The sequence below is a fragment of the Mesocricetus auratus genome, unplaced genomic scaffold (genome assembly GCF_017639785.1).
Source record: "Mesocricetus auratus isolate SY011 unplaced genomic scaffold, BCM_Maur_2.0 Super-Scaffold_100027, whole genome shotgun sequence".
In the NCBI taxonomy this organism is placed as follows: domain Eukaryota; kingdom Metazoa; phylum Chordata; class Mammalia; order Rodentia; family Cricetidae; genus Mesocricetus; species Mesocricetus auratus.
Window position 1 is genome coordinate 10,570,020 of NW_024429208.1, and position 25,080 is coordinate 10,595,099.

Here is a 25,080-nt window from a genome sequence, read left to right on the forward strand (position 1 = left end):
TCTTCACTGCTCTGGTTTCTTCTAATAAGCCTTTCCTCTTTGAGGAGCAGAGAGCTCTGATTAAGAGCCTCTCAAGTCACAGTGAGGACATTGTCAGTCATCAGTCCCCTTCAAATTCCCTATACAGCTGGCCAGCCTTGCCAGCCGGGCCCAGCTCAGACAGTTCTGGTTCTAGTGTGCCTTTCCCAGCAAAGGCTGAAATAGAATGTGGGGTGCAGGATGTCTAGTGTGGATTGTCACCTGTGGAAGGGGGAAGAAGAGGGTGCAGGCTCGTGTAGGAGGACAGTCTGGGTGCTGTACCGCCCCACCAAGCTTCTGTGTCCTGCTATAGGACTTCTTTCAGTCCTGAGGGGGCACCAGACATAGTGTGTGCTAGTTAAAGATGTCATCTTGTTGGATGAGAGTTGTCAAAGTCATATTTATGTCAGAATTAAGGAAAACAGAAGCCGGCCGGGGTGATGCACACCTACTGGCCCAGGAATTGAGAGGAGGAGGCAAGAGGATTATGAAATCAGGGCGATCCTTGGTAACAGAGTTTGGATTTGAGGCCAGCTAGGCTTCAAGATGCCAAAGAGGAGGAAAGAGATGAGGGAGGAGAGAAGACGTGAAGGAAGGGGTGGGGTGGGGGAAGGAGAAAACCTCGTTTCCATGCCCTAAAGCAAACTCTGAGGCCTGGCACTGCTTCTGACTCTTGTGTACAAGGTTAATGTGGGAGCGTCTGGAGCATCGGGTACTTTAGTTGCAAGCCTTGTTGTTTTGCATCTGGGGACCTGGACTCACATTTACTGGGTCTGAGTGGAGGAACCAAGTGTTGGCCAGGAACTGGCCCAGTGGTTTCACCCAGGACCCAGGCCCACTCCACTGTCTTTCACTGTGTGTCCCCCTATGTGTAATGTGTTTTCCCTTGTCCTCTTCCCAGGAATGTCCCTCGGGTGGGTCATTCTGGTCATTCTGTAGTGGTCCATGTAGTAGATAGGCCTAGTCAACCCAGCCATATCCATTAGTTTCTGCTGGCTCTTCTCTTAGCCAGATTCCTAGATTAGGTTCCTTGATTTGTGGGGATGGAATGCTGGCCATGATTCTGAGAGAGATTCCTCTGTGGCAGACACTCTCTTCTCAATGTTAGACTGCCTGTGGAGACAGCACTGTAGAATGCCTTGTGTGTCGGGTGTTTCTAGAACATACCAGGTATGCTCTGGACCCCAGCTGTGTCCCTGGGCTGGCTCCATCTATTGGGGGAGCTTTTGTGGACTTCAGCAGGCCTTTGTTGAACACCAGCTGCCATCTGCACCTTGAATGACACCAGAGTCTACTGAGCATATGAGTTAATACCTTCCTGCTGCTCAGGGCAAACCCCTGTTCCAGGGGTGAGTCTTGGGTGCCAACTCTGCTGGCAGCCGCTTCTTAGATGTTGGAATACAACTCAGTTGTAGCTGACTAATTCAGAAACATTAACTGGCAAGCAGTGACCTCTTTCCACATAGCTGTTTGGTAACAAACACTTCCCAGTGTGTGTATTTGACAGCAGCACATTTTGTTTTAAAACCCGCCTATAGGCTTAGCAGTGGCATTTTCCTGTTGCTGTTTTTTTATGGCTCAGTGGCCAACTGGAGTGTCAGGTGTCTGTCTACTCTGGGATCCGACAGGCAGAGCTGCTCAGGGCAGGAGAGTTAACTGCTGCTGAGCCTTAGACCTTTCACAGGTCCCTCCGGGTGAAGCGTGGCCTTGCTGTGTGTTCTGAAGCAAGACCCCTCCTAGGGACAGGCCCAGGCTCTGTGGCTGGGTGCTCTTGGAGGCTCAGGGCCGTTTTGTTGGAAGAGACTGGTGGTGATTCACATAGAGAGTTGTGATAACAGGGGTGGGTGGGCAAACAGCCCTTCTTTCCCGTTAGCCAGGCCCATCTCCCCTGTCTCTGCATCTCTGTAGCTGCTGCCCGCCCCACCCCCAATTAGGCCTTCTGAGGACTGTGTCTTCTCCTGGGGAATCTCTGCTGCCCTCCATGTGTGTATCAGGATAATCTTATCATTTGGGCTCCTATCCTTACCAGTAGAGGTCTGAATAAAAGATGAGATATGACCACCTTGGAGCCAAGGTCCTCCAGTTTTTGCTGTAACTATTAGAAGCAGTCCAGTGCAGAGAGCCAAGCAGCGAAATAAAAATGAGGTTGGTAGTATACGTTTCCAGTTTCAACAATATAGTAATAAAGTCTATAGTCCGTAATAGTGTGGGTTGTTATTCAGTCCTTAAAAGGAAGGAAATCCTGTACCAGTATGAATGATCCTGAGGATGTTGTGTTCAGTGAAACAAGCTAGCCACAAAAAGTCAAACACTGAATCCATTCATATAATCTGTGTAGGGGTGACCAGACCACACTAGCCCAATCAGAACTTGCTGCTTTGGTTCAAGGCCTGTATGGAAGGAACCTACTTTTTGGGTTTGGTCAGAAGCCAACTCCTGTGATGAGGCCCCATGATACTGCACATTCTACTGTGGAATCTCCAAGGACCCCTGAGCCCTGGGCTCGCTAGGTCATGGGCCCAAGTGTTAGGTATATCAGTCATTGAACTGGGTATTCATACCTTCCCTCAATATCTGCTCCTTTCCTGTGCCCCACAGGCAAAATGATGCTTTGCCTAGTATTATCAAAACAATGTCTTGGGCCACTACATTCAGTAAGGTCTTAGCAGGCTTTACCTTGTGTGATTTATAGAATAATGTCTTAAGTTAGGGTTTATTTCAGCTTACAACTAACTCTCAGATCACAGTCCCTCCCACATGAGTCATTAATAATATCCCACAGACTTGCCTCCAGGCAATCTGATAGAGGCATGTTCTCAATCAAGGTTCCTCTTCCAACCAACTATGGCTTTTAGAAGTTGATTTAAAAAAAAGACAACTGACCGGACTTGACTTTTTTTCAGCATGTAAATCTTTGGGGTTGAGTTGGTGCTGGAGAACAGGATCTTATGGCCTGAAACCTATTAGTTACATAACCTGTAGCTGAGGTTAGCCTCAAACTTGTGGCCAACCTTCTGCCTCAGTCTCCCTAGTACTGAGGTTACAATGTTCCTTTCTCAACTTGGGAGTCTTGGTTATGCATTCAGTCTGTCTACCTTTTGGTTTGAAGAGTCTTTTTGAGCCTTTGAGGGCCAGAGGGAGTGAGGCGGATTGTTCCATAAAGGTTGCTGTTTCCCAGCTCTCCCTCCCACAAAGAGATGCAGAAGTCTGAAGGGGTTTGAACACTTGCCTGCAGCAACTATTGCGAGTAAGATTCTTTAAGCTTGGAAAGTAGAATGGCCTCCCTCATTGTCCCATGATCCATAGAATAAGTAGCAGAACTGGTTGTGTTTTAGTATGTGGAATGTTTTCTGTGTATCTAGATGGGTACATCATCTGTCTACTGAGCAGTTACCATGTGGTAGACCCTCTTGAGGAGCCAGGGATTCAAAGAAAGCTCCCAAGTGTGCCCATTGGTTATCAGGGAGCAGGAAACACTTCTGTTGGCAGCTAGTGATAGGTCTGGGAGGTAATAGACTGGGTAAGGGAATGGAAGGGATGGTATGGTATGGCCTTTCTGACCAGAGTTGTGACTCAACAGTGGAGTCCTGAAACCCATGAGGAAGTCATGAGTAGGAGGCTTCCAGGTGGTTGATAGGGCTACATACCCATCTTGAAATTAGATTGGGCCTGGTGGAAAGTGGTGGACAGGGGTGGGGTGGGGGAGAGGATGTGAGCATAGGCTCACTAGGACCCGTTAGGTAGTAGAACTTTCAAGGACACTGTTGCAGGTGAGGTTAAAGCCATTGCAATGTCGGGGGCTGGGGGCTTGGACATTGTGTGACCTTAGGACTATGGTTCAGACAGGAAGTAGCAGTTGTGCTTTGGAAACCTAGTAGGATCCAAGCAACACTTGTTGAAGAGCCTGAATGGAGAGTAGAATAACCCCACAGGGGCAGGAATGACACAGTGCCATCCATGTTGTTCCCCTGAGGCTGATGACCTCTTACAGCTGTGGCCTCCGAGGGGCCATGTTTGTGACCCCATAGGGCACAGAGTCAGTAAGTATTCTTCATTGACTACTTTTCCCACTGAGTAATATTGCCAAGAATCATGGGAGGGTTGTCCTGAACTCACGGTCCTCTGGCCTCCACCTTCTGAGTGTGGGGACGGCCGCTTGTGCTGCAGCACCTGGGTCTCTGTGCCTGTCGTGTTTTGTTTATACATAGCACACATTGCTTTGATTCTGCTTTTTTAAAATTTGTTTCCCGTGCACACAAATTCTTAATTATAACAATGTTAATGGACATGCTACATTTCTGGGTGAATGGGCCACACTTTATTTCACCAGCTCCATGTTAGGCTTTTTCTAAACATGGAGATGTTTGTCATTTTGTTTTATTATTGAAAAGGTCAAAATTGATTTTAAGTCTGCTGGGTCCAGGATTTGGAGGCATTCATGTCTTCACTCCCATGAGGTTCTTGAGGAATATAGAGCAGTGGTTCCCAACCTGTGGGTCATAACCCTTCGGGTTGCTATCAAATATTCACATTAAAATTCATAACAGAGTAGCAAATAACAGTTATGAAATATCAAGACAATTTGTGGCTGGGGTCACCACAGCATGAGGAACTGGATTGGAGGGCTGCGGCGTTAGGAAGGTTGAGAACCGCTGGTGTAGAAGGAAGGATCCTTTATTGCTAGGCAAACCCTTCCTTCAATGGGTGTGTCCTAGCTTTGTGGGGTCACTACCACCAGCATCCCTCATCCACGGTAGCTGTCTGCTCCAGCTCCTCCCCTGGCCCTTCAAGGGCCCCAGCCAGTGATCCTAACGCTTAGGAGATAGAGCAGGCTGTTTCTACAGGCTGCAGAAGGCATTCTCCAGGGAGGATCCCCACCAGTCCTGATTTTTTTCATGTATTCCATGAGTTACCTCTAAGCCAGCTCCTAAGGTATGGTCAGGTGACGGGTTGATCCCAGCTGAGGCCCATAGCTACCAACTGGCCTTATTTGTACGCTTTTGCTGCCTGTTGTAGGCAGATGTAGGGGTCTGTGTGCCCAGCTTTTCCTTGTGGGACCACTGTCATTGGTTTTCTCACTAGTGAAAGAGACACAGGCACATGTCATCTTAGTTATCCGCATGGTAGTGGTAGATCTGTCTGAAATCAGGTCTCCCTTGCAGCCTTGACTGTCTCGGTACTGCAGCTGCTCTGCATAACAGTAGCTCTGTTTCCCTCTCCAGTCATCAGGCACTGCTAAGCTCTCCCTGTGTGTAGAGTTGAGAAGGTACAGGTAGGGACATAGGCAGCCCACCCCACGACTTCAGTTCCTGTGCAAGAGGTCTCAGGCTCCTGATAACTGTGGAAGCCAGTCTAATATGCCTTGTATTTTGACTGGGTAGTAATTTGGCACAAATTAGCAGACAGACACAGTTAAGTCCAGGAGCATAGGCTGCCTGGCTTGACTGGTTCAGGCCTTAGGAGTAGCTGAGGCAGCCCCAAGTGTGGCCAAAGACCCTGTTGCCTACCCTTATGGTCCCTTTCTTGCTTTCAGAGACCCCCATCTACTTTTTTCTGGGTACCTGAGGAGCCTCCCTCTTCTTCTAGTTACTGCTTTTTCCCGCCACTGCACCCCAGACTGTTCAGTTGAGTGGAAGTACCTTCCATTTTCTGAAAGCACAAAATCCCATTGTCTTCCTTCTAGTCTTCTCACAAACGACTGGCTCTTCCTGGTCCTGGGAGCTTGGGCAAGCTCCTAAACTTCTCTTTACTTCAGTTTTCTCGTCATAGAGTGGAAATCCCATGCCCGATAAGGAATGGCAATGCTGTGTTCACCCTGGGTGACACCATCGCCCGGTCACACCTTGAGCTGCTATAAAACTGCAGGATGGGCTGTGTGTTGAAGGACCTTCCCCCACAGAGAGAGTGGTCCAACAGTCTCTGTCCTCTTCCCACTCCCGAGGGTGGCCCTTGCCAATTTCCCTGACAGTTTCCTGAGCCCTTTGAGCTCCCATCTGGGCCTCCACGTGCATTAGTCAAGCGCTGCCATGAGCTTGTGTGTGTTTCATACTCAGCCGCTCTGTAACCTGCAAACAGCTGGGGACTGTGCTTCCTTCCACTAGAGAGCCGAGTCTGAAAGACCGGTCAGTCTGTGATACAGGTTCCGTTCAGCAGCCAGTGTTCTCTGCTTTCTTTGTGAAGCTTCTCTTGCTGCCCCTTTATGAGTCAGGAAGGCACGTGAGTCCTCTCCCACAGCCACAGAGGCCTGCACCAGCCCCTCCCCCTCCCTGGCACCCACACTGCTCTCTCATGTCTCCAGCCAAAAGGATGTCTTCTCACCGTGGCTTCCTCAAGGAAGTCGTGGCTACTGTGAAGATGCTTCTTGAGGCGGTGCTCTGTCTCCTCCCCACCTCAGACTGCTGCTACTCATGCAGGTCGCCCACACACTGCTAACACGTCCATCGGGGGCAACAGGGGCACTTTGTGTTGCACACTGTGGTAACCTTTCCCGAGCCTGTGCAGCACAGACCAGGTCCCTGTCCTGAGTCTCCTGGGGTTATCCACCTCAGGGAGAGGTTGCACAGCCTGTGTGTGCTTAGGGCACGTCTCTGCTTCACCGGTGGCCACACCTAGCTCTTGTACTAACCAAACTGGTCTTCAGCGCCCTGGTTGGCTGGACTCTTGCCGGAGTGCATCTCTCAGCCCTTTAAACAGTCTAGTGCAAGCCACTGCCCTGGATCACCCATTTTGACTTCAGATGAGGTCAAAAGTGGGTATCCTTTGTACCCAGCTTCCAGGACCAGGTAGATCACTGGAGGTATTAGAAGTACAGATGGGGGTTTGGGGTGTGCCTCAGGATTAGAACTCAAGCCTTGCATGGCCAAGGTCCTGGGTTTGATCCCCAGCTATGCAAAAATAAGTAAAGTTACAGATTGATTAAAAAAAAAGCCAATAATAACAGGACATGCCTGTGATTCCAGCAGTTGAAGGGTGAAGGCAAGAGGATCAAGAGTTTGGGCCAGCCTCGGTAACTTAGGCAGTCTCTCAAAATTTAAAAAAAAGAAAAGGGAAAAGGAATGACTGGGGATATAGCTTAGGGTAGAGTGCTTATCTACTATAGACAAGCCCTGTGTTCGATTCCCAGCACTGCACAAAAACAAAGCTCTCCCACACCCCACAGGTGGTCTCCTAGTCCATGCTCAGTGTCTCCCACACCCCATAGGTGGTCTCCTAGTTCGTGCTCAGTGTCTTCCTCTGTGAATGTCTATCCCTCTACCTCTCAGGACTCCTACATGGGTTCCAGGAAGAATCCCCATTGCCAAGAGAACCTAGGCCCAAGCAAAGCCCAGGCCTCTACGGCAACTCTGCTACAGGTTATAAGAAAGGATGCGTGATAAATGAGTAGGGTCTGCCTTTGGGGCTAATAGGAGTCCCAAGTAATATGTGGACACTGAGTCTATATGGCAGTTTTGCAGGGTCGGGCAAGGTAAGGGGTCCATCTCTGCCCACTGCCTTATGCAGTCTGAGGCAACATTCCTAAGTCTGCTATGGTGAACAAACAAACAAAACAAAACAAAAAAAACAAGAAAGAAAGAAAAGAAATCCCTTCCAAATATGCATCCCACAACCAAGTGCTCAGAGCTCTCATCCAGAGCTTCCTGGAGCGAGCTGTAGGATCAGTGTCCACAGAACTGCTGTTGGCCACAGTTTTTGCCAGTGCAGCCATGAAGAAGGGACCACCTGCCTTCCCATGGGCACCCTGAGCAGCCCACACACTCACTTCCAACCTACTTCTTGTTTCCCCAGAACCTCCAGTGGGCCCGTGATGTGTTGCTAGGCAGCAGTCTCCCATGGCAACAACTGCAGCACATGCCGGCACAGGGGCTCTTCTGTGAGAGGAACAAGACCAATTTCTTCAACGTGAGTACTTTGCCTTGTTGATTTCAGAGGCTGCTTGCTTCTCACTAAAGCTGTGTGAGTCGCCCCCTGGTCAGGTATTTGCAGAGCCTCAGGTGTGTGGCATTCTCAGAGGGCAGACAGCGGGATACAGACAAGAGAATTCAGAACTGATACGGGTCTGTAATTAACTGAGTGACTTCTAGCAAGTACTACTCCCTCTGGGCACTAGGGAGAGGCATGGATGCGTTCTATGTGCCCTCTGTGTTCAGGGGCTCTATGGGTAATAGAGAGAAACGACTTGGGGCTTATAGCTCTGGAGCAGGTCCACCTCCCCCCGTGTGTTCTTGGGTACTGAGATTCTCGCTAAGGCTAACTCTACTGCTTGAAAATAAGTTTTCCCAAGACTGGGCCTTCAGTGCCCTTCCTGCTAGCCTGCCATTCATTCCGTGTAAGGGGAGGGCAGTATTTGATGGGTGGGTCAGCGTCCACCTTCCAGGGCTGCCTACCTCAAAGCATCTGCCTTCTTCAACACCTGCCAGCCCAGCCTCCCACCCAGGGACAGGGGGCCATCTCTCCTGTCTACCTTTAGTCTAGGTCTTCTCCATCCTTTGCACCATCCCAGCATGGCTGACTCCCAACTAGGTGGCCTTGACATGTCACACGACCCCTCTTAGCTTTGGTTTCTCTTGTATTTCCCCCGATTGCTTGATATTCAGAGAGAAGTTCAAGGCAGGGCTTGCCTACAAAGGTTTTGACATCAGGAGGGTTGTGGCAGAGGGCTGTCACAGCCCTCACTGAGAGCTAGGCAGGTGGTGAGTGTCCAGTCTCATGGCTCATCCTTTCTCCCAAACTAACTTGTGGGTGAGAAGTCACTCGTCTAGAACCCTGTACCTACCCATGCTCTCTCCTATTTTGTCGTTTATAGGCAGGTACTAGGTGTCACTGGTAATCAAACTACATGGCACTTCAGGATTTGCTGTGAAAAGGGGCATCCACACATCCCTTGCCTAGACTATAGCCCTGCTCTGCTGCAGGAGCAGTTCTTTGTCCCAAGAGTGCATTCTCCAGAAGATCTTTCACAAGCCAGTGTGTATCTACACATAGAGAACAGAAACATGCACAATTCTGCCCTTAGTTTTTGTTTTGGTTTTTCCCTAATAGCATCTCTTAGAGAGCGTTTTAAGTTTTATTTATTATTTATTGCAGTGCGGGGAATTAAAACTAGGGCCTTCCTCAGGCTAAGTCAGTGCTGTACAGTGGTCTGTACCCCTGCCTGAGAAAGGGTCTTGCATGTAGCCCAGGCTGGCCTCAGACTTGCAGTCCTGCCCCCTTAGCCTCTGAGTGCTGGAATTACACACATGCTCTGTTGTATCCAGCTCACCGCTTTTGGTTTGTTTTCTTGAGTCAGATCCTCTAGCTTAGGCTGGCCTCAGACTCACTGAGTAGTCAGGGATGAGGTTCAGATGCTCCCGCCTCCTCCTCCCCAATCCTGGAAGTCTAGGCCATCCTCACCATTCTTTTTATAGCTGCACAGTATCCAGGTGGGTGCCCATCATCACCCACTGGCGGATGTTTAGATTGTTCCCGGTCTGCTGCTGTACATTTGTGGGAGTCCATTTATAAGAAAAGGTCTAGAAGTAGAATCCCTGCCTGGGTTAAAATGCTTGTGATTCTTTAAAGTGTCAGCAGATATCACTCCAAGATCGCCCCACACCTCACCTTTGCACACACTTTTCTTCTCAAGACTTCATCAGTTCATCAGGGCTGCTAGTATTTAGCTTTATGGTTCTGACGTTTGTTGAGCGTTTATGTGTGTGCCGTGGTGTGCATGCAGTGGCTTGTACATAAAGGCAGAGGCCAGGACTGTGGAACCGCTCTTTACTTCCTCCTTTGTCTTGGGCTCTGGGGAATCAAGCTCAAGTTGTTAGGCTCGCACAGCAAGTCCTTCTGTCTTGACGGCTCTAATTTGGGGGGACGACAAGGACACTCTACTCTATACCTGCCACTATCCTTGATGATTGTCCCAAGGTCTCCACTGCAACTGAGGCTGCACCTTCCTTCACCAATGGCCTTTCCTGGCCTCTCTCGGCACCAGATCTCAACTGCTTTCCATGACCCCTTAACCCTTCAGATCTCGTGCTACAGAAACTGGTAACACTGAGTTCAGCAGCCAGCTTTGAAATGTACCTCTGACCCCCTCTGGACCGCCACTACTGTGTGCTGACCCTGAGGATATATTTTCCAGAAATTGTTACTGCAGTGATGCTGGGCTCTTCCTAATCACAGCTGGCTTTTCAGCCCCAGCCTATTTTTCTCAGTGAAACAAGAGAGAGAACCAGCTCTTGAAAATTGTCCCCTGACCTCGACATATGCTCCATGGCATATGCACACCTGTAATCACACACATGTATGTACCTCCTCCCACAACAATAGTTTTAATGGGGTGTGTATCGGTTCTTGAGACTGAGGTAGGAGCAGATCAGAGTTCCTACGTTGGAGCTTCTGCAACAAGAGGCTGATGGCCAGCAGAAGGCCCTTGTTTCCCCAGCCTTTCACACCAGCAGACAGTCTCATCTGTGCCCAAACAGAGGTGGAGTTCCTGGGCACTCCTGGTTGGGGCCCAGCTTGGCACTGTTGTACTTCCGTCTTCTGCAGGATGTGGAGGAATTGACAGAAAGCATTGGATTCAGGGGTAAGAGACAGGCTGAGGCTGGGCCTGCAGGCATGTGAAAAGGCCCCTGCTTAACCAGCTCCAGGCTAGGGGTAGTGCAGAGTGGGGCAAGGAGCAGGGGCTGTCCTTGCCTGGAAAGGGGGCCAGGAAGGCACATGCCAAGTCAGACTGACAGGTGGTTCTGGGTAGCTTGCCCACCCCACTGGAGCTAGGGACTTGTTTCTGGGTATCCAGAAGGTTCCTGCACTTTCTGTGCAAGCATGTTCACCTCTGGGCAGCCAGGCTGGCAGGCAGGCAGACTTGCGTGGGCTGAAACCAGGCTGTTTTGTCCAGGGTGAGCATCTCTCCCTATCTTGTAGTTGATTCTGAAGTGTTCCCATAGTAACAGAGCCAGAGATGGCTCTTTCATCTTCCCCAAAAATGTTTGCTTATTTTAGCAGACTGGGTTTTTTTTTCCTGTTTTAACCCAGTTTCTAGCCTTTCTGAAAGAAGCACCGGGTATTGCATCGAGGAGAACTTAGATTTGAGGCACAGGTAGGCTCACTTCTTGGCCATTCTACCCCTTTGGCCTCACACAAAGCCCAAGGCTTCCTGGAGCAGGATGGTCCCTACAGGTGGGTTCATGAGTGTCCCCAGCACATAGAACACATACAGCTCATCCTTGCAACTGCAGATGGACCCATGTGGACCCCAGAGGTCCTCCACTGATCCCAGCAGCCAGAGCTGGTTTTAGAAGGGACAGGATTGAAGTAGGGGGCAGTGGACACCTTGATTCCCATGTGGCTGAGGTCTTCCAGAAGCATAAGGCCTACCTTGGCTCTAGGAGGCAGACTAAAGCATACTTGTAGCTGGCCTGTGTGCTATACCAGTCCCTTGCTATGTGACCTAGGCTGAGAGTTGGTACCTGTGGCCGCAGCTCTCGCTCACTTTCTTGGCTCTGACTTGAGCTACATCTCGTCTGTCTTGCCCCACTCTCTGAAGATGTATGTTTTCCTCCATGATAAAGCCTGCTGCCTTGCTACAGCCACCTCACCTGTGCAAGTCTCCAGGACAGATGCCCAAAGGCCAGGGAGCGATCCCTGTACACCTAGTGCTTTGATATACTGCTAGTCAGTCAGACTCTTTCCACAGAGTGGGGCTGTCCTTCCCAGATGACTTTCATTTGGGCCTATGGATAAGGTGTGGTGAGGAGTATGGGTTTTGTTCTGTGTGCAGGTGACTGGGGAAGCCTGAGCCCCTTCCCACACCTGAGGCTAGTTCTTTTGTGTCCCCAGGTTCTGGGCTTTCTCGACCCTACTAGACAGCCACCACAGAGGCCCAGGTGGGTCTTTTGTCCCAACTCTGTGGCTGAAACCAATAGAAGGGATGGGCATTGTGAGTCTTCTTTGTTTTTCAGTATCTGTTTTCCCTGCTTCTAGAGCCTAGTGCCTGCAAGGGCCTTGATGTGGTTAAGGGGGAAGAAGGTGGGGCCTACTGAAGGACTAGCCATCTGCCAGAGATGGAGAAGGAGAAAGTTCCTCTACAGACCCCCAACTGACTGTTCTCAGCAGGGATGACTTATACTTGCTCTACTTGAACTACTTATTTGGTTGTTCCTAGGCCTTGGTGGAGTCCCTTCCCCTAACCAGTGAATAGATATACACTTTTCAGGCTGCTACTCATGCTACTCGCCTTCCATAGAGCCACTGGATACCAGTGGAGCCAGGCAGGGAACAGTTTATAGAACCGGACAAACCTAAAAGAACATCACTGTCACACTTGAAGCATCTTCCCCTGGCTCGGTGCTTAGTGACTCTGTGTGATCTCAAAGATCCCCCATCTTTTGAGATTTCCTTATTCCTCTGGCTTCAAAGAGGCACCATGCTCGGTGGGGCCATGGATCATCCTTGTCCCGACACCAGCCCCAAGTTGGGGCTTGTTTGGGTAGATATCCGTGAAGCTCAGTGTCAGCAAGCCCTTTGAGCCTCAGCAGGGAGATGGTCAGAGCCGGGGAATGTCAGGATAGCAACTGCCTGGTTTGCAGTAGTCTATAGCTCTCTTAGGTCAGTCCCATAGCATCATCTTCCTACCTGGAAACAACTGTGACTGCTACTTAACTCCTTGTCACTGTGCCCGCACTTCAAGGCACACGCTGACCCACTGTAATCATGCCATGTGCCAGATTCCAAGCCTTCCATATAGTCAGCCAGGGTTCAAATCACTAGTCAAACTGTCAGTCCCTGCTTCCAGGGATGCTGATAGGTAACGTCACCTGGCCCAGGTCTCATGGCTGTTCTGTGCAGAAGGAGAGCTGTGAGCCTTGACGTGTCTAGCGCTAGAGCCCATGATTAGAGAGGTTGGTAGCCTCACTCGGGGGAAGAAAACCAGTGATCTGCTTGCACCTTCACTGGACTTGGCCCAGCTGCTCCAAGCAGGAGTACTACCTCGGGGGGGGGGGGGGCATAGGGTGGCAACAAGCAGAAGGACATAAAACATCTAGCCCTCCCCTGGGGAGTAAGGTTAGTTTGGGGGCCAGTGGGTAGGCCATAGTGTTGAGCTGGACTGTATTTGGCTGTGAGCTGTATCGAGTCTTTGTGGTAGCATTTTCTCCCAGGAAGAAAAAGAGCAGGCTCCTCCTGACTGCTGCACTGCCGCATTCACACCTGGCCCAGACTGCCGCTCTGGGACTTAGTGGGGAGGGCTCCGTGGAGGCTTTACTTGGGGGCGTTCCCATTGGTGAAGCTATGTACTGGTGCTAACCCTCTCTAAACCTGATCTCTGCTGCTGGGAAATGGTGAACACCCAGAAAGTGCTGCAGCCTGTGAGAACAGACGCTCTCTTCTCTCCTCTGCCCTCGGGGCTTCTCAGAGGCCTGGCCTCTCCCCTTGGACCATAGAGCTCAGGACCCTTGTTTTTGGTCTGCCATAGGTCACTCTCCAGTTGGCCTAGCTGCACTGGGTGCCAGCAAAGGAGTGCTTCCTGAATACAAGGCAAAGTGGAACAGATTGGGTCAGGGTACCACTTGCCACCCCTTGGTTCTTCTGTTCACAACAGCTCATGGACTTTTGACAGCCCCCTGCCTTAGACAGGGAAACTGCGCAGTACCTAGGCTGGGCCTTGGTCCATTGGCGGGTCCAGAGACAGACTGATAGGATATGAGTCAGGGGGATAAAGACAGAGAATGTAGGAAAGCGAAGGATGGGCTCTAGGGCTCAGCAGGCTTGCTCCAGGGGACAGACACCAGGGTACCACTGAGGAGCCAGCAGTGGTCCTCAGGGAACGTGCCCTGTGAGGCCATGTTAGGAGAACGCTGTCTGTTTTACCAACCCGGAGTACCTCATCTAAAACAAGAGTCTCTGGTCTCAAAAGACATTGTCTGACATTGGTTGTGACTTTTTCTCTTTCCCCATGACATCTTGTCACTGACGGCAGCAGGCATAACTACCCCTGGCTGGTGAGAAAACTGGCCCTCTTCTCAGTTCTTGGTTGTTGTCACTCTGATAGGTCACCTGGCTTAATTTAGCTGCTGCTTCCTCACAAGTATGGTGCAAGCCGTACAACAGGAACTTACTGCTGTTGGGGCAAAGGGGAGCCAGTCACATCATAGTGGGAATCAGGACAGAAAAGCCGGGAAAGTTTCAATTGAAGAAATGGGAGTTTCTGGGCTGTAGTTGGAATTGCTGCAATCCTGCTATTTTTAGCATTGCTGAGATGATCCATGGGCCAATTGCTCAAGCAGAGTAAACAAAAGAAACACTTCAAGTTCTCCAGGGAGAAGCAGTCCTGTTCTTGAGAATCTTAAAGGGGTTAGCATGAACTCGGAGCCCACGCTGACCTTTCCAGCCTTCCCATATTCCGAGCTTCTGAACTTTTTGGAACTACACAGCTCAGACTGGCTTAGTCCAGGTTCAGGCTAGAGCCCTCGCTGGGCATGACGTGAGGAGAAGCTGTGAGTCTCCTACCCTGTCTGGAAGAGGCACACTGTGAGGACATGGGGTAAGACAGTGGCGGAGCCATGGCATAGAGTGCTCAGGCCCAGGTTGTGGTAGTTAGAAGCCTTGCCAAGCCAGGCTGCTACAGTCACGGCTCTAATTTAAAGCAACAAAAGTCAAATGTAAACAGCTTTTAGAATGTCTTCCTCTGGCGTGCATTCTTTTCTAACCACCAGAGGCAGTTGTTGCCTAAAGGTACTGAGAGTTGTGGCAAGACCAGAATGCATGGGCAGAAGTGAGGGTGAACTTTCAAGCCCTTTGCATTTATGGCCTGAGTCCTTAAGAAAATCCTGGAAGAGGATGCAAAAGTCCCTGTAGATGCTACATTACTTGCCCAAGGCCACACAACCAGCAAGCAGCAGAGCAAGGAACTGAGCCCAGGGCTCAGGACCATATCCTGTTGGGCCAGCCTCCGTGCCAGAGTTTCTGCACCGCCACTGAGGACCACTGCTGTTTTCTCCCTAGATGGACTATGGTGTTAGTGGTTAGGTCTAGCTTAAACTCAGCCTGGGTTCCCTCCATCCCCAACCACTCTGCTCAGAGTGAGTATTCAGTCAAGAGTATACTGTTCAGCATTTTCACAGAGAAGAACATTCCAGCACAGACTTCTTTTCCTGCTGCAAATCATTTTTTCAGAGATTTGCTCTTTGACTAATTGGTCCTACCATGTCTTTCTGATGCCCGTATGTGGTGGCTTCAGCGTAGGCAGTGCCCCCAGGCCACTGCTTCAGGCCTCAGAGCAGCACTGAGCCAGCCAAGGGGAGTAGCAGGAGAGAGGGACTTTTAGTCATGTGCATAGGATCTCGGCAAGTGGAGCAGAGCAAGGCAGAGTAGATGGCCTGGGCAAAGAAAGAGGCTGGGCGGTCCATGGTTGTTGAGCAAGAAGCTGGGAACCCGTATCTTGGGGTTCCAAGGAAGGGGAGGTCACTCTAGGAATGCCGCTGTTTGAGAGGGAAGATGTGACAGTGCTCGACTCTTTTATTCAGCCGTCACCGTGGAAGCTGAGTGAGGGGCTGGGCAGTACCACCTGTTGCATTGCTCCCATAGAAAAGTATGTCCTTCCAGCAGGTTATAGGTCATCAGGTTAAGTTTGTGATCAATGCCTATGGCAGCAGAGAGTCTAAAAGGTTGCCTTGTGCTCTTCAGGGGCTTGTGTTCTTTGCCCCGCATGCCATTGGGTTTGCCCCAGTTTGGAGCTTCTAGCCAAGAGTCTCTGTAGTGGGCTTATACATAACAGGATGGGCTGGGAAGGTGAGCACCTAAGCCAAATCTACCCAGTGTACACACACTGCCCCGCCCCTCTTTAGACTCCCTGTCCCCAGCCCCTTTGACCTCAGTTTCTCCATCTCCAAAGGTGGGCCAATTGGATAAGGTCAGTGGTTTTCCATCTCCTTTTCCAGAAGGAACCTTTTCACATGGCCAATGAAAAGCAGATGCGATGGCAGCTACTCCAGAAGATGCAGGAAGGGCCAAGCTCCGCTTGCTTAGCTGTACCCTCCAGCTTCTGGACAGGGGTGGGTAGGATCGCTGAGAGCCTGTGGGCGTCCTCTCCGCCATGTACTACTCACTGCCTAATGCCCCTTCTCAGCTCAGGGCCAGGCCTCCTCTTTGGATAACTTTCAACTCTCCCTGTTTTTCTCCCTCTCCTTTCCTTCCTTTCCCCCTTTTTCCCTCTCCCCCTGCTTTCTTTATTTGGAAAGTTTGACTTCTAAGACGATGGGTTGGAACTCTGTTGCCCCTGCCTGGTTATCATGGTGACAGGCTCTTGGGACCAGGAACTGCCTGAGAGGAGCAGGCTAAAGACTCCATCACATACATAGGTCTTGGTGGTGTTTGTGTTATCCTGCCTCTGCTCTCCGGAGGAAAGCCCCCTCCACAGCTGGCTCTATCCCATTCTGTAGTAGCTGCCAGCGAGCAAGTTAGTGTTTGTAGACTGCTTCTTCATCTGCACAGAGGGCCTGGCATTACCTCAGGGTAAGGGTAAAGATCACATGAGAACAGGATACCTCGAGCAACAATGGCCATGACCATCATGTTCAGGGGGCAGTTGATAAGGAAAGGACATAGGTGACAAGGTTCATTGATACTGGAGAAAGTGAGGTAGATCAGGCAGATTAGCAAAGTGCCCTAAAGGAACTGCAGAAGTATAGTTGGTTAAAAATGTGCATGTGGGTGTGGGTGGGTGCACATGTGTGTACGGGCACATGCATGTCTGAGTCCACATGTGTGCCATAGTGTATGTGGACAGCTTGCAGGCCCCTTCCACCATGTGGGTCCTTGGCTTGTCAGGCTCAGCAGTAAGTATCTTGACCAACTGTGCTCTTGCTCCACTCCAGAAACAAATTTGGATTGAGCCTAGCATAGTGGTACCTGCTTGTAGTTTCAGTATTCACAAGGCTAAGTCAGCCAGCTAAGCTACTTAGCAAAACCCTGTTTCAAAAAGCAAAACAAAACAAGATAAGCCAAGATGAGGCCTTGTGGACCTTTGAGATAGACCCCAGCGCATCACTGGCAGGGTACAGGTTGTCTAGTGCCCTAAACACTGTTCCCTCTTTGCAGAGGAACACTCAGTCATGGGCTCAAGCATTTGGAATGGGGCTCTTGAGGCAATGAGGCAAATGAGGGCCAGCTGAGGGCTACAAGGGAGACCAACCATTGGTTTAACATGGGGCTGTTTTTCCGGAGTAGACTCTCCCTAGCTGTAGTGTCTTTCACTGGGGACCATGCTTCGGCTATAACTTGGCATGGATCAACCAGGCATAACTGCCTTGGGCAGAGGCATCTGGTGCAGAGGTACTGTGGCTTCCAAAGGCTATGGATGGGGAGTCCCTGTATAGAAGACAGGATGCCTATGTGTGGGCACATAGTAAGGGAATGCTCCCTTCAGCTTGGAGTCCACTGTTAAACTCCCTAAACTTGAGTCCATGCCCAAGCCTTAGCCCAGGCACCCCTAGTGTGGGTCTTGGGGTGGTGTGAATGTGGGTGCTGGAGATGGTTGTCTGCCAGGAACACTTCTGGAAGCCTGAACAGAACTTGGTCATACTATCTGGAAGCAGGCATTTCGTGAGGAAACAGCAAACAGAAAACCAAAGGGAAGTAGTGTGGAGTGTGTCCCTCATGTAAGAGGCACCAGTAAGTAGAACAGAGCCGGGAGGGAGAGCACTGAGGTGGGCTGAGAAGATCCCTGGCCCTCATGCTGAGGATGCACATGGAGGGGTTATGTTCTGATAATCGTTTGTCGAGTTCAGCTTGGCTTAGAAAGAGCAGCACAGTGCTGGTCCTGGGTCGTATTTTGTCATCAGAGGGCCCCTGCTCTCGCCAGGTGACCCCATTCCTGGTGGGTAAGCGCTTTTCCGGCCTTCTCGCTTGGGTGTCACAGAAGAGGCCTATGCCAGGTTAACCTTTGTACTTGCATCTGATATGTCACCATTCTGGCTAGGGGATGACTGTGCCTCTGTGGAGCTGATCCTGCTCTGTAGGGTGTTCTTCTTCTGACATCACCCAGGACTTCAAAGGGTTCCTTCCTACTGCCATTATGGAGCAGGCAGAAACAGTGGGGCATGGGCCTTCTTGGGAGCTGGAATGCCCACAAAGCTGTCAGTTCTGCTCAGCCCTTTCTGTCTTGTGATCAAGCCATCATGCCTAGCTTTTCCTGTCTGCCAGAGTACCAATGCCTGACAGAGACCACCATCTGATCTCAGACTGTACCCTTTCTCTGCTGTTTCTTCATGACCCTCCCACAAACACTCCCCTAGACCAGCCAGAGAACTAAAACCCTCAAGCCCTAACAGCTATTCTTTAGGGACCGGGGATCAGTAGGCATATGTGTATGTATGTATGTATGTATGTATGTATGTATATGATAGATAGATAGATTACACTAGTTGTTTTCAGTGTGCTGGCCAGAGGAGGCTTTCCTAGGCTCCCCTCCTGAGATGAAATGAAAGCAGCTTTGCAATGGCTCCCCATGCAGCCTGAAGTCAGGGCCCAGAGGAGACGGTTGTAAGCCCTCCGGTATCCTAAGGAGGCACTGGGAGACCCAGACCAGTTCACAGCTGCTTAGAAGGGAGAAAGTAAAGGGAGGCATTGTGGACAGGAGAGGCACCACTGGGTAAGGCAAAATAGGCCTGTTTGACCCTGATGCCACCATTGCTGTCTGTCCGGATCTACCAGTAGTAGACCAACCACAGGTTCCTAGGCAGGGAGCTCATGGTCAAAATCAGTGCCTCTCAGCACATCCAGGCTGCCTCAGAAGCTCTGGCCTCACTTGCCTGATTTATTCCTCTGTCCTCTGGTAACTTTTCTCTATGAAGATTACCCACTATCACCTGCCACATAAGGACACTTGCCTTCCCAAATATTGCCTTTTTGTGGGCTGCCTTTCCTTCTCTTGTTGGTCCCTGCTTGGAGAGACTTCCTGTTCTTCCCCACCTAGTAGCACTGCCTGCCAAGTCTCCCACACAGCAATCATGGTCCTGTCCCGTCCTTGTCACTCTTTCTGTGGTCTGCTGTGTAGCTGGACTGAAGGGGCCAGCTAAGCTGTTGACATGCCCCATTTACTGCCTTTTCTCAAGAGCCCTGGGGACTGACTGAGGTCCTACCTCTTCTGACTCCTGATGTGTGGGGACTGCCTTTTCCCTTCACAAGAGTGCTGGTGGAAACAGTGACCCTGTGCATGGAAGGTACACACATCACCATAGCTGTCTGCTGAAGTGCGTGTCGCTCTAGTCCTAGGGCAGAAGTCTTTGAGCAGAGCCCTTGCAGTAGCAGCCTGGAGATGCTCTTAAAGAAGAAAGCTGGCTGTGCCATACATAGCAGGAAAGTTGCCAGATCCCATGTTACACAGAGCCATTGTCCCACAGTAGTGAGGGAGGCAGGTGAGTGGAGGCAACGCTAGAAAATCAGACTCGAGGAACATTCTTGTCCCAGCATTCAATCCAGCCCAGAAGGAAAGCCTGTAAGAAAGGAACCAAGAAAGATTTGAAGATCTACAGGGCTCAGGTCTTGAGAAGGAACAGCTGTAAGATACCACTGGGGCTACATGATCCCCTGGGTAGCTCAGCCAGCAAAGCTTAGGAACAGCTAAACTCTGTCATCCAGAACTTAGCATCACAAAACCAGAAACGCACCCCTACTTGAGTCATGAATGTCTATTTGCCATTGGTCAGGTGTGCCAAATACCTGTGGCCACTCAAGATGGCCTGGTCATCTGAGCCTCCATGGCTGGCAGAGAGCTGCTAGAGCCCCCAGTCTCGGGACTTCAGGAGGTCCTGAGGTGACTGAGTGGCTCTCTGCAGAGTAGGGGTGGAAGTCCACACCTACAGTCAGGTGTGTTATGGGCTCAGTCACTCAGGCTACTGACAAGTGCCAGGATCTCAAGGCTCTTTGAAGCCAAAGAGTTCTCAAGGATATAAAACATGCAGGCCCACCAGGCTCTATCGTAGTGTTGTCACTTGACACCAAACGTACACTCAGAAGCATCCCTCTGGTGACAGGCACAAGAAGGGTGATTCTCACCCTGTGAGAAATGTCTCACCGGGGCTCTGCTGTTGCTGATGATGCCTCTGGAGAGAGCTGGCTGGCACAAGCCAGGGTGTGGAGTACAAGGTGTCACATGGTGTAAAAACAGGGTTTAAGAGTCTAGGGCAAGAGAGGTAGTGACTTACACCTACAATCCTGGCCGTCAGTCAGGAGGCCCAAGTAGGATGGTTGCCATGAGTTTGAGGACAGCCTGGACTACAGTGAGACCCTACATCAAAAACAAGGTGGCTATGCCAAGGCCTCCAGAGCTCAACTGGAAATAGACGTTCTCCCAGGGATGTCCCTCTTGAAACTTTGCTCATGCAACCCATGCCCTGCAAGTTCTTAGGTACTCCATGCTTCCCTGCTGTTGTGAACAGGCCACTCGGCACCCTTCCCCAGGACCCTTGGGGCACTCATTTGTGCTGACCAGTAACACGATGGCAGCAGACCTTTCACCACCGTGTGTGTGCGAGCTGTCTGTAGCAGGGCGGTATGCTTCTGAGAGTAGGTGTTGACACTGGGCTCGGAGGCCACCTGGACACTGATAACACAGCTTCTTCTTGGCCCTGGGTAGGTGATGAGCGCACGTTCTCAGCTTCCTTTGATCTGACTTGGCCTTTCAGGAAATAGAAAAGTATGAAGTGAGGTCATGAGTTATGTGAAATACAAGTGACATTTTGTCACCTGGCCATGTAATCTACTCCAGCCAGCAACTGGGAACAACTTCAAGAAGCGGGAGCTGGCTAGATCTGTGTGATGGGTCCCGGTCTTAACAGCGGTCAATTCCTTGACCCTCTTCCCATTTGTGTTGTCTGTCAAACAGCAGTAGCAGTGTGGATGCTGTGAAAGTAGTGAGTTGAGAGACACTGGATTGATAGTCCTCAAATCCTACCAAGGGGAGCATGCATTCGAAGCCCCACAGAAGGCCTGTGCTCTTGCGTGTACCAGCAAGTAGATGGTCTCTGAGAGCCCAAGTCTGCTGCTTCCGTGTCCCAAGCAGCAAGCCCATCGCTGAGCAGGAACGTCATCTTCCAGGAGCAGAAAACTGGTTCACTTTCTAGGTTGGGAGGGGTGGACCCAGGCTCGTGTAGTTTAAATGCACCATGCGTAGGGACACTGGTGGCAGAAGCTACGGTGAAGCAGTGGCAGTAGAAGTGTGACCATTGACACTTGGGGGTGTGGCAGCGAGGGGAAGGAAGTGTGTGGAGACAGTGTCTTCTCCCGACAGTCCACACCGGGTGTCTGCCCCTCCCTGCAGTGTTCTCTGGATGAGGGCAGGGATTGGTAGATGGCTCCAGTGCAGCCTGAAGATAGATGCCTGTGCAGGCCAGCGTCGTGGCTGCCGCTCTATACAACATAGGAAACACTTTCCTCTCCTGAGCTATTGCCCTGTAGAACAGGCTCAGTACCTTCCCTGGGCACTACAGAGCCGCTCACAGTAATGCAGAGGTCGGAGGATCCTCATTTACCTGGCTCAGCCTCCACACTCTTATCCCTGTGGGGAAATAGATGGCTTCCATCTGGAGAGCTCACTGCAGGGCTCATCATGGCATCTTTGTTATGCCTTCTTCTGTGAGGATGTTGCTCCAGAAGTCTTCATTCTAGTCTCGACTGACAACTCTATGTGGCCCTCCTACAACTCACACTTCTCCCTTCCACAAGGCCTGTGTGGCACAAACGGGGGAAGGGTTCCGTTCACACTGAGGCCCCCTTGCAGGTGGAAGGTTGCCCCTGCATGCTGTCTTTGGCCATTGCCATCCTGCCTTCCAAACTCCTCACCTCCCGGTCCCACAGCTTCCTGTGCCAAGGGCTGTGCACAAGATACCCCTCAGCCACTGGGCAGCCCATTGTCACTGAACCCCTGGCGGCTAGGCCAGGGACCCCACCAGGATTGGCCCGGCAATTCAGTTGTGCTGCCAAGCGACCGCCGGGCCCGTCCGGCTCTTGCCTGCCCCGCCCTGGCCCGCCACGAGTGAGGAGCAAGCCTCCGCGGCCATGGCCTGGCGCCCGCACTAGCTCTCCTGTACAGATGCCACCGGGGAGCCGGCGGGTAGGAACTTGCCAGCGGCCGAGGGCGGGGATTGGGACCAGGGCTGCACGACCACCTCACCTTTGCCTGTTTGCCTGCCTGGCTCTCCCGCTTTTCTGTGCTCAGTTCCCCTGCGGTGGGCTCGGGCAGCTGCCCCCACCCCGGGCGCAGCAGGAAGCAAGCCCGAGGGCCGTGGTTTCCCCGGCGCCTCTACAGAGGAAGTCGCCTGCGGTGGGTGCAGTGCCCCCCATGTCCAGACTGGGCTGGCGTTCTACGAACGTCAGGTGGGAGGCCAGACCGGCCTAGGTAGTGGCACGCGGGGGCGGCTGGCGCTGGTGGAGTCTGAACTGAGCCCGCCCAGCAAGCCCAGGACAGCCCAGCCCGACCAAGCCCCGGGCCGGAGCCCAGGCGTGGGTGTGCGCCTGCGAAAACGAAAGCCACTAGCTGCACCAACTTCGCGGCAGAAGGCGCTGACGAAAAGCTGCGCGGTGCCGCTCTCGGGGATGGTGAGCGGGCCGCCGGGCGGGATGGGCAGCGGCGCCCGGGCGCGGTGCTTCCCTAAGCTATAAATAGCTACTGTGCGGGGGCGGGAAGATGGTGCCAGCGCTTTGCAAGTGCGGGCCGGCTCGGAACACCGGGCCCAGGGTCCTAGCCACTCAGCCCTCAAGGAGGAGGGTTAGGGTTGGGGTAGGGGTCGCTTTGGCATGGGGCACTGCTAGTTCCGCACGTGGGGGAAGGGCTGGCCGCCGGGCTCTCCCCAAGCTCAGTTGTTTGTCGGTTCTGCTTTTCCCAGGAGGGGGAGGGGAGGGGACCTAGTGCATGATATGTCTCATTTGGCAGAAAAAGCTGGAAACGGCAGACGCCAGCTGCAGGCAAATTGCAGGCTTCCCCAGCCCCTGCCTGAGTCGGTTGAGGACTCATTACCTGTAATGGCATGGGGAATCCCTTGCCCTCAGTAGCCCTGCCTAGACAGCCAGGTCCTTATGAGGGAGAGGGAAGGTGTTCCTCATGCCCTCTGCACAGTCCTGAGACCAGATTGCCTTCCATATGGTTATGAGGTGCTTATTGCAGAAACTTCTGTCCCCGCTGGTGCTTGCCTTGCAGGGGAGGGGAGAGCTCCCGGGGCCCCTCCATCTTAGGCACGGAGCAGAAGTGCTGCAGGGGGTGGGAGCTCTCTCTTCGGGACATCAAAAAAGATGAGGAGCCACCTACCTAGAAAGCAGTCCGGGATTCTAACACCGAGACTCCTGAGCAGGAGGGTGTCAGAGGGAGCGTCTGTACATGAGGCCATGGGTGCTACCCAGCTGACTAGCAGCATCCTTGACTCTCTCCTTCCTGGGGACAAATGAGGTATAAAACGCAGAGGGCTGGTAGGAGAGTTGTGCTGTAGCCTCAGCTTCCTGCTGCTTGTTAGCTCACAAAGGAGCTAGTCTCTTCAGAGCACGGAAAGTGAAATCTGATGTGGGAGAAGCTGGGCATTCACCTAAGAGTTGTTTGCCCCAGAGATGTAGTCAGTCCAGGAGCTCAGTGACATGGAGAGCACCTCTCCACTACCTTGTCTGAGTGGTTTGTGTGTATGAGTGGGTGACAGGTGTCACCTCAAGACTAGAGGATGCCCCTCCCCCGAACTGTGCTTGTCCCTTGCTTGGGACCATCCCTGACTCCTTGGAGTGGGGCTGATAACTTTGAGGCTGTGTTGGAGTCTGCACAGGTTTTTGTGCTTTCCTGGGGTCTGGGGGAGGGGGAGCTGAGCTCTATCCTTGCTGGGACAGCATTACTCCATTGCGGCCACTCATTCCTAACAGCAGTCTGCACCTATGACCCATGTGTTCTGCTCTTGAATAGAATTCTTCCCTCACCTGCTCACCACTGTGTCCGTTCCTAGAGGGGCCCTGGGAACACCTCCGTGAGGGGAGGGTGGATTCTCTGTTGGGTGCTACAGTGCTGTTTCCAGTGGGCAGGGTTGTTAGAGTATGCTACTCTAGAAAACCTTGCTCACTCCATTGTCCCATGAGCCGTCCCCGACTGTCAGCTCACGCACCAGGTCCCACTCTGGGGATCCAGTCTCCTGTCTGTTACCTTTTCTACTCTAGAAAACCTTGCTCACTCCATTGTCCCATGAGCTGTCCCCGACTGTCAGCTCACGCACCAGGTCCCACTCTGGGGATCCAGTCTCCTGTCTGTTACCTTTTCCAACCCATTCTTCATAAGGGCCCTGAAAATTAGCTCAGGTGTCAAATGTAGCCCATGTACTATGAACTAGGGGACAAAGGATTCTGTGGTTGTTATCAAGAAGTGTTTTTGATGACATGGGAAATACCTCCTTGTGCTCAGGATACCCCAAGTTGTGGAGCTGACTCCAAGGAAATTGCTACTGCCTCGCCCCCCTCAGCTACCCATTTCCCATTTCTGTCTGCTCAGCAGAGGCACCGCCTCTGACTCCTGTCTCCTCTGGCTTTGTCCAGACACCCTTCAGAGTCTGCTCTCTTGGCCTCCTATTTCACAGGCCAGCCTGTCTTTTGTACTTGGACCTGGATGGCAGGAATGTTGCCCCACACCCCTTCTTTAAGAGAGTTGGAGTCAGTGTGTTGTTGTTAGATCCAGAACATTCGTTTTCTGCTCATTCTGCAGGTAGGCCCCATAGGTGATAGTGTACCGTCTTGTTTCCTGGACTCTTGTACTGGTGGACTTCCTCTTCCCTGGGGGCTTTGGGAGCCCCCACCCACTGAGATTTTCCTCAGAGGATATGAGATCAAGAGCAGCACAGCCCTGTTACCTACCCATCTGCTCTCCTGCCTGTAGCAGTTGGTGTCCTGGGACTGTGCCAGGGCAACTGTTGTGTCCAAGGCTAAGGCCCTTGGACTGAGGTCAAGAGCTAGAGTCAGTCTTGGTGGGCAAAGCCTCAGCTTGCCAGGCAGAGCCCATGAAGACCCCAGGCAGATGCAGACCCCTAGGTAAGGTGAAGAGGGGAAAGTTTCCTGCCATCTGCC

The 25,080-nt window shown here is 51.8% G+C and overlaps 1 protein-coding gene and 1 long non-coding RNA gene across 5 annotated transcripts in view; one reads left to right on the plus strand and one right to left on the minus strand.

The window, feature by feature from the left end:
• Cabin1 (calcineurin binding protein 1) overlaps nucleotides 1-25,080 on the plus strand; it is a 111,010-nt gene that overhangs the window by 67,918 nt on the left and 18,012 nt on the right. For all 3 annotated transcript variants that reach the window (XM_040732462.1, XM_040732464.1, XM_040732463.1), the window contains exon 29: nucleotides 7,804-7,917. In XM_040732462.1, coding sequence (XP_040588396.1) covers nucleotides 7,804-7,917 — 114 coding nt within the window. The remainder of the gene's footprint in view (nucleotides 1-7,803; nucleotides 7,918-25,080) is intronic.
• The window catches only part of LOC121134342, a 55,488-nt gene continuing 45,906 nt past the window's right edge, over nucleotides 15,499-25,080 (minus strand). For both annotated transcript variants that reach the window (XR_005871431.1, XR_005871432.1), the window contains exon 3: nucleotides 15,499-20,677. This is a non-coding gene — a long non-coding RNA (uncharacterized LOC121134342). The remainder of the gene's footprint in view (nucleotides 20,678-25,080) is intronic.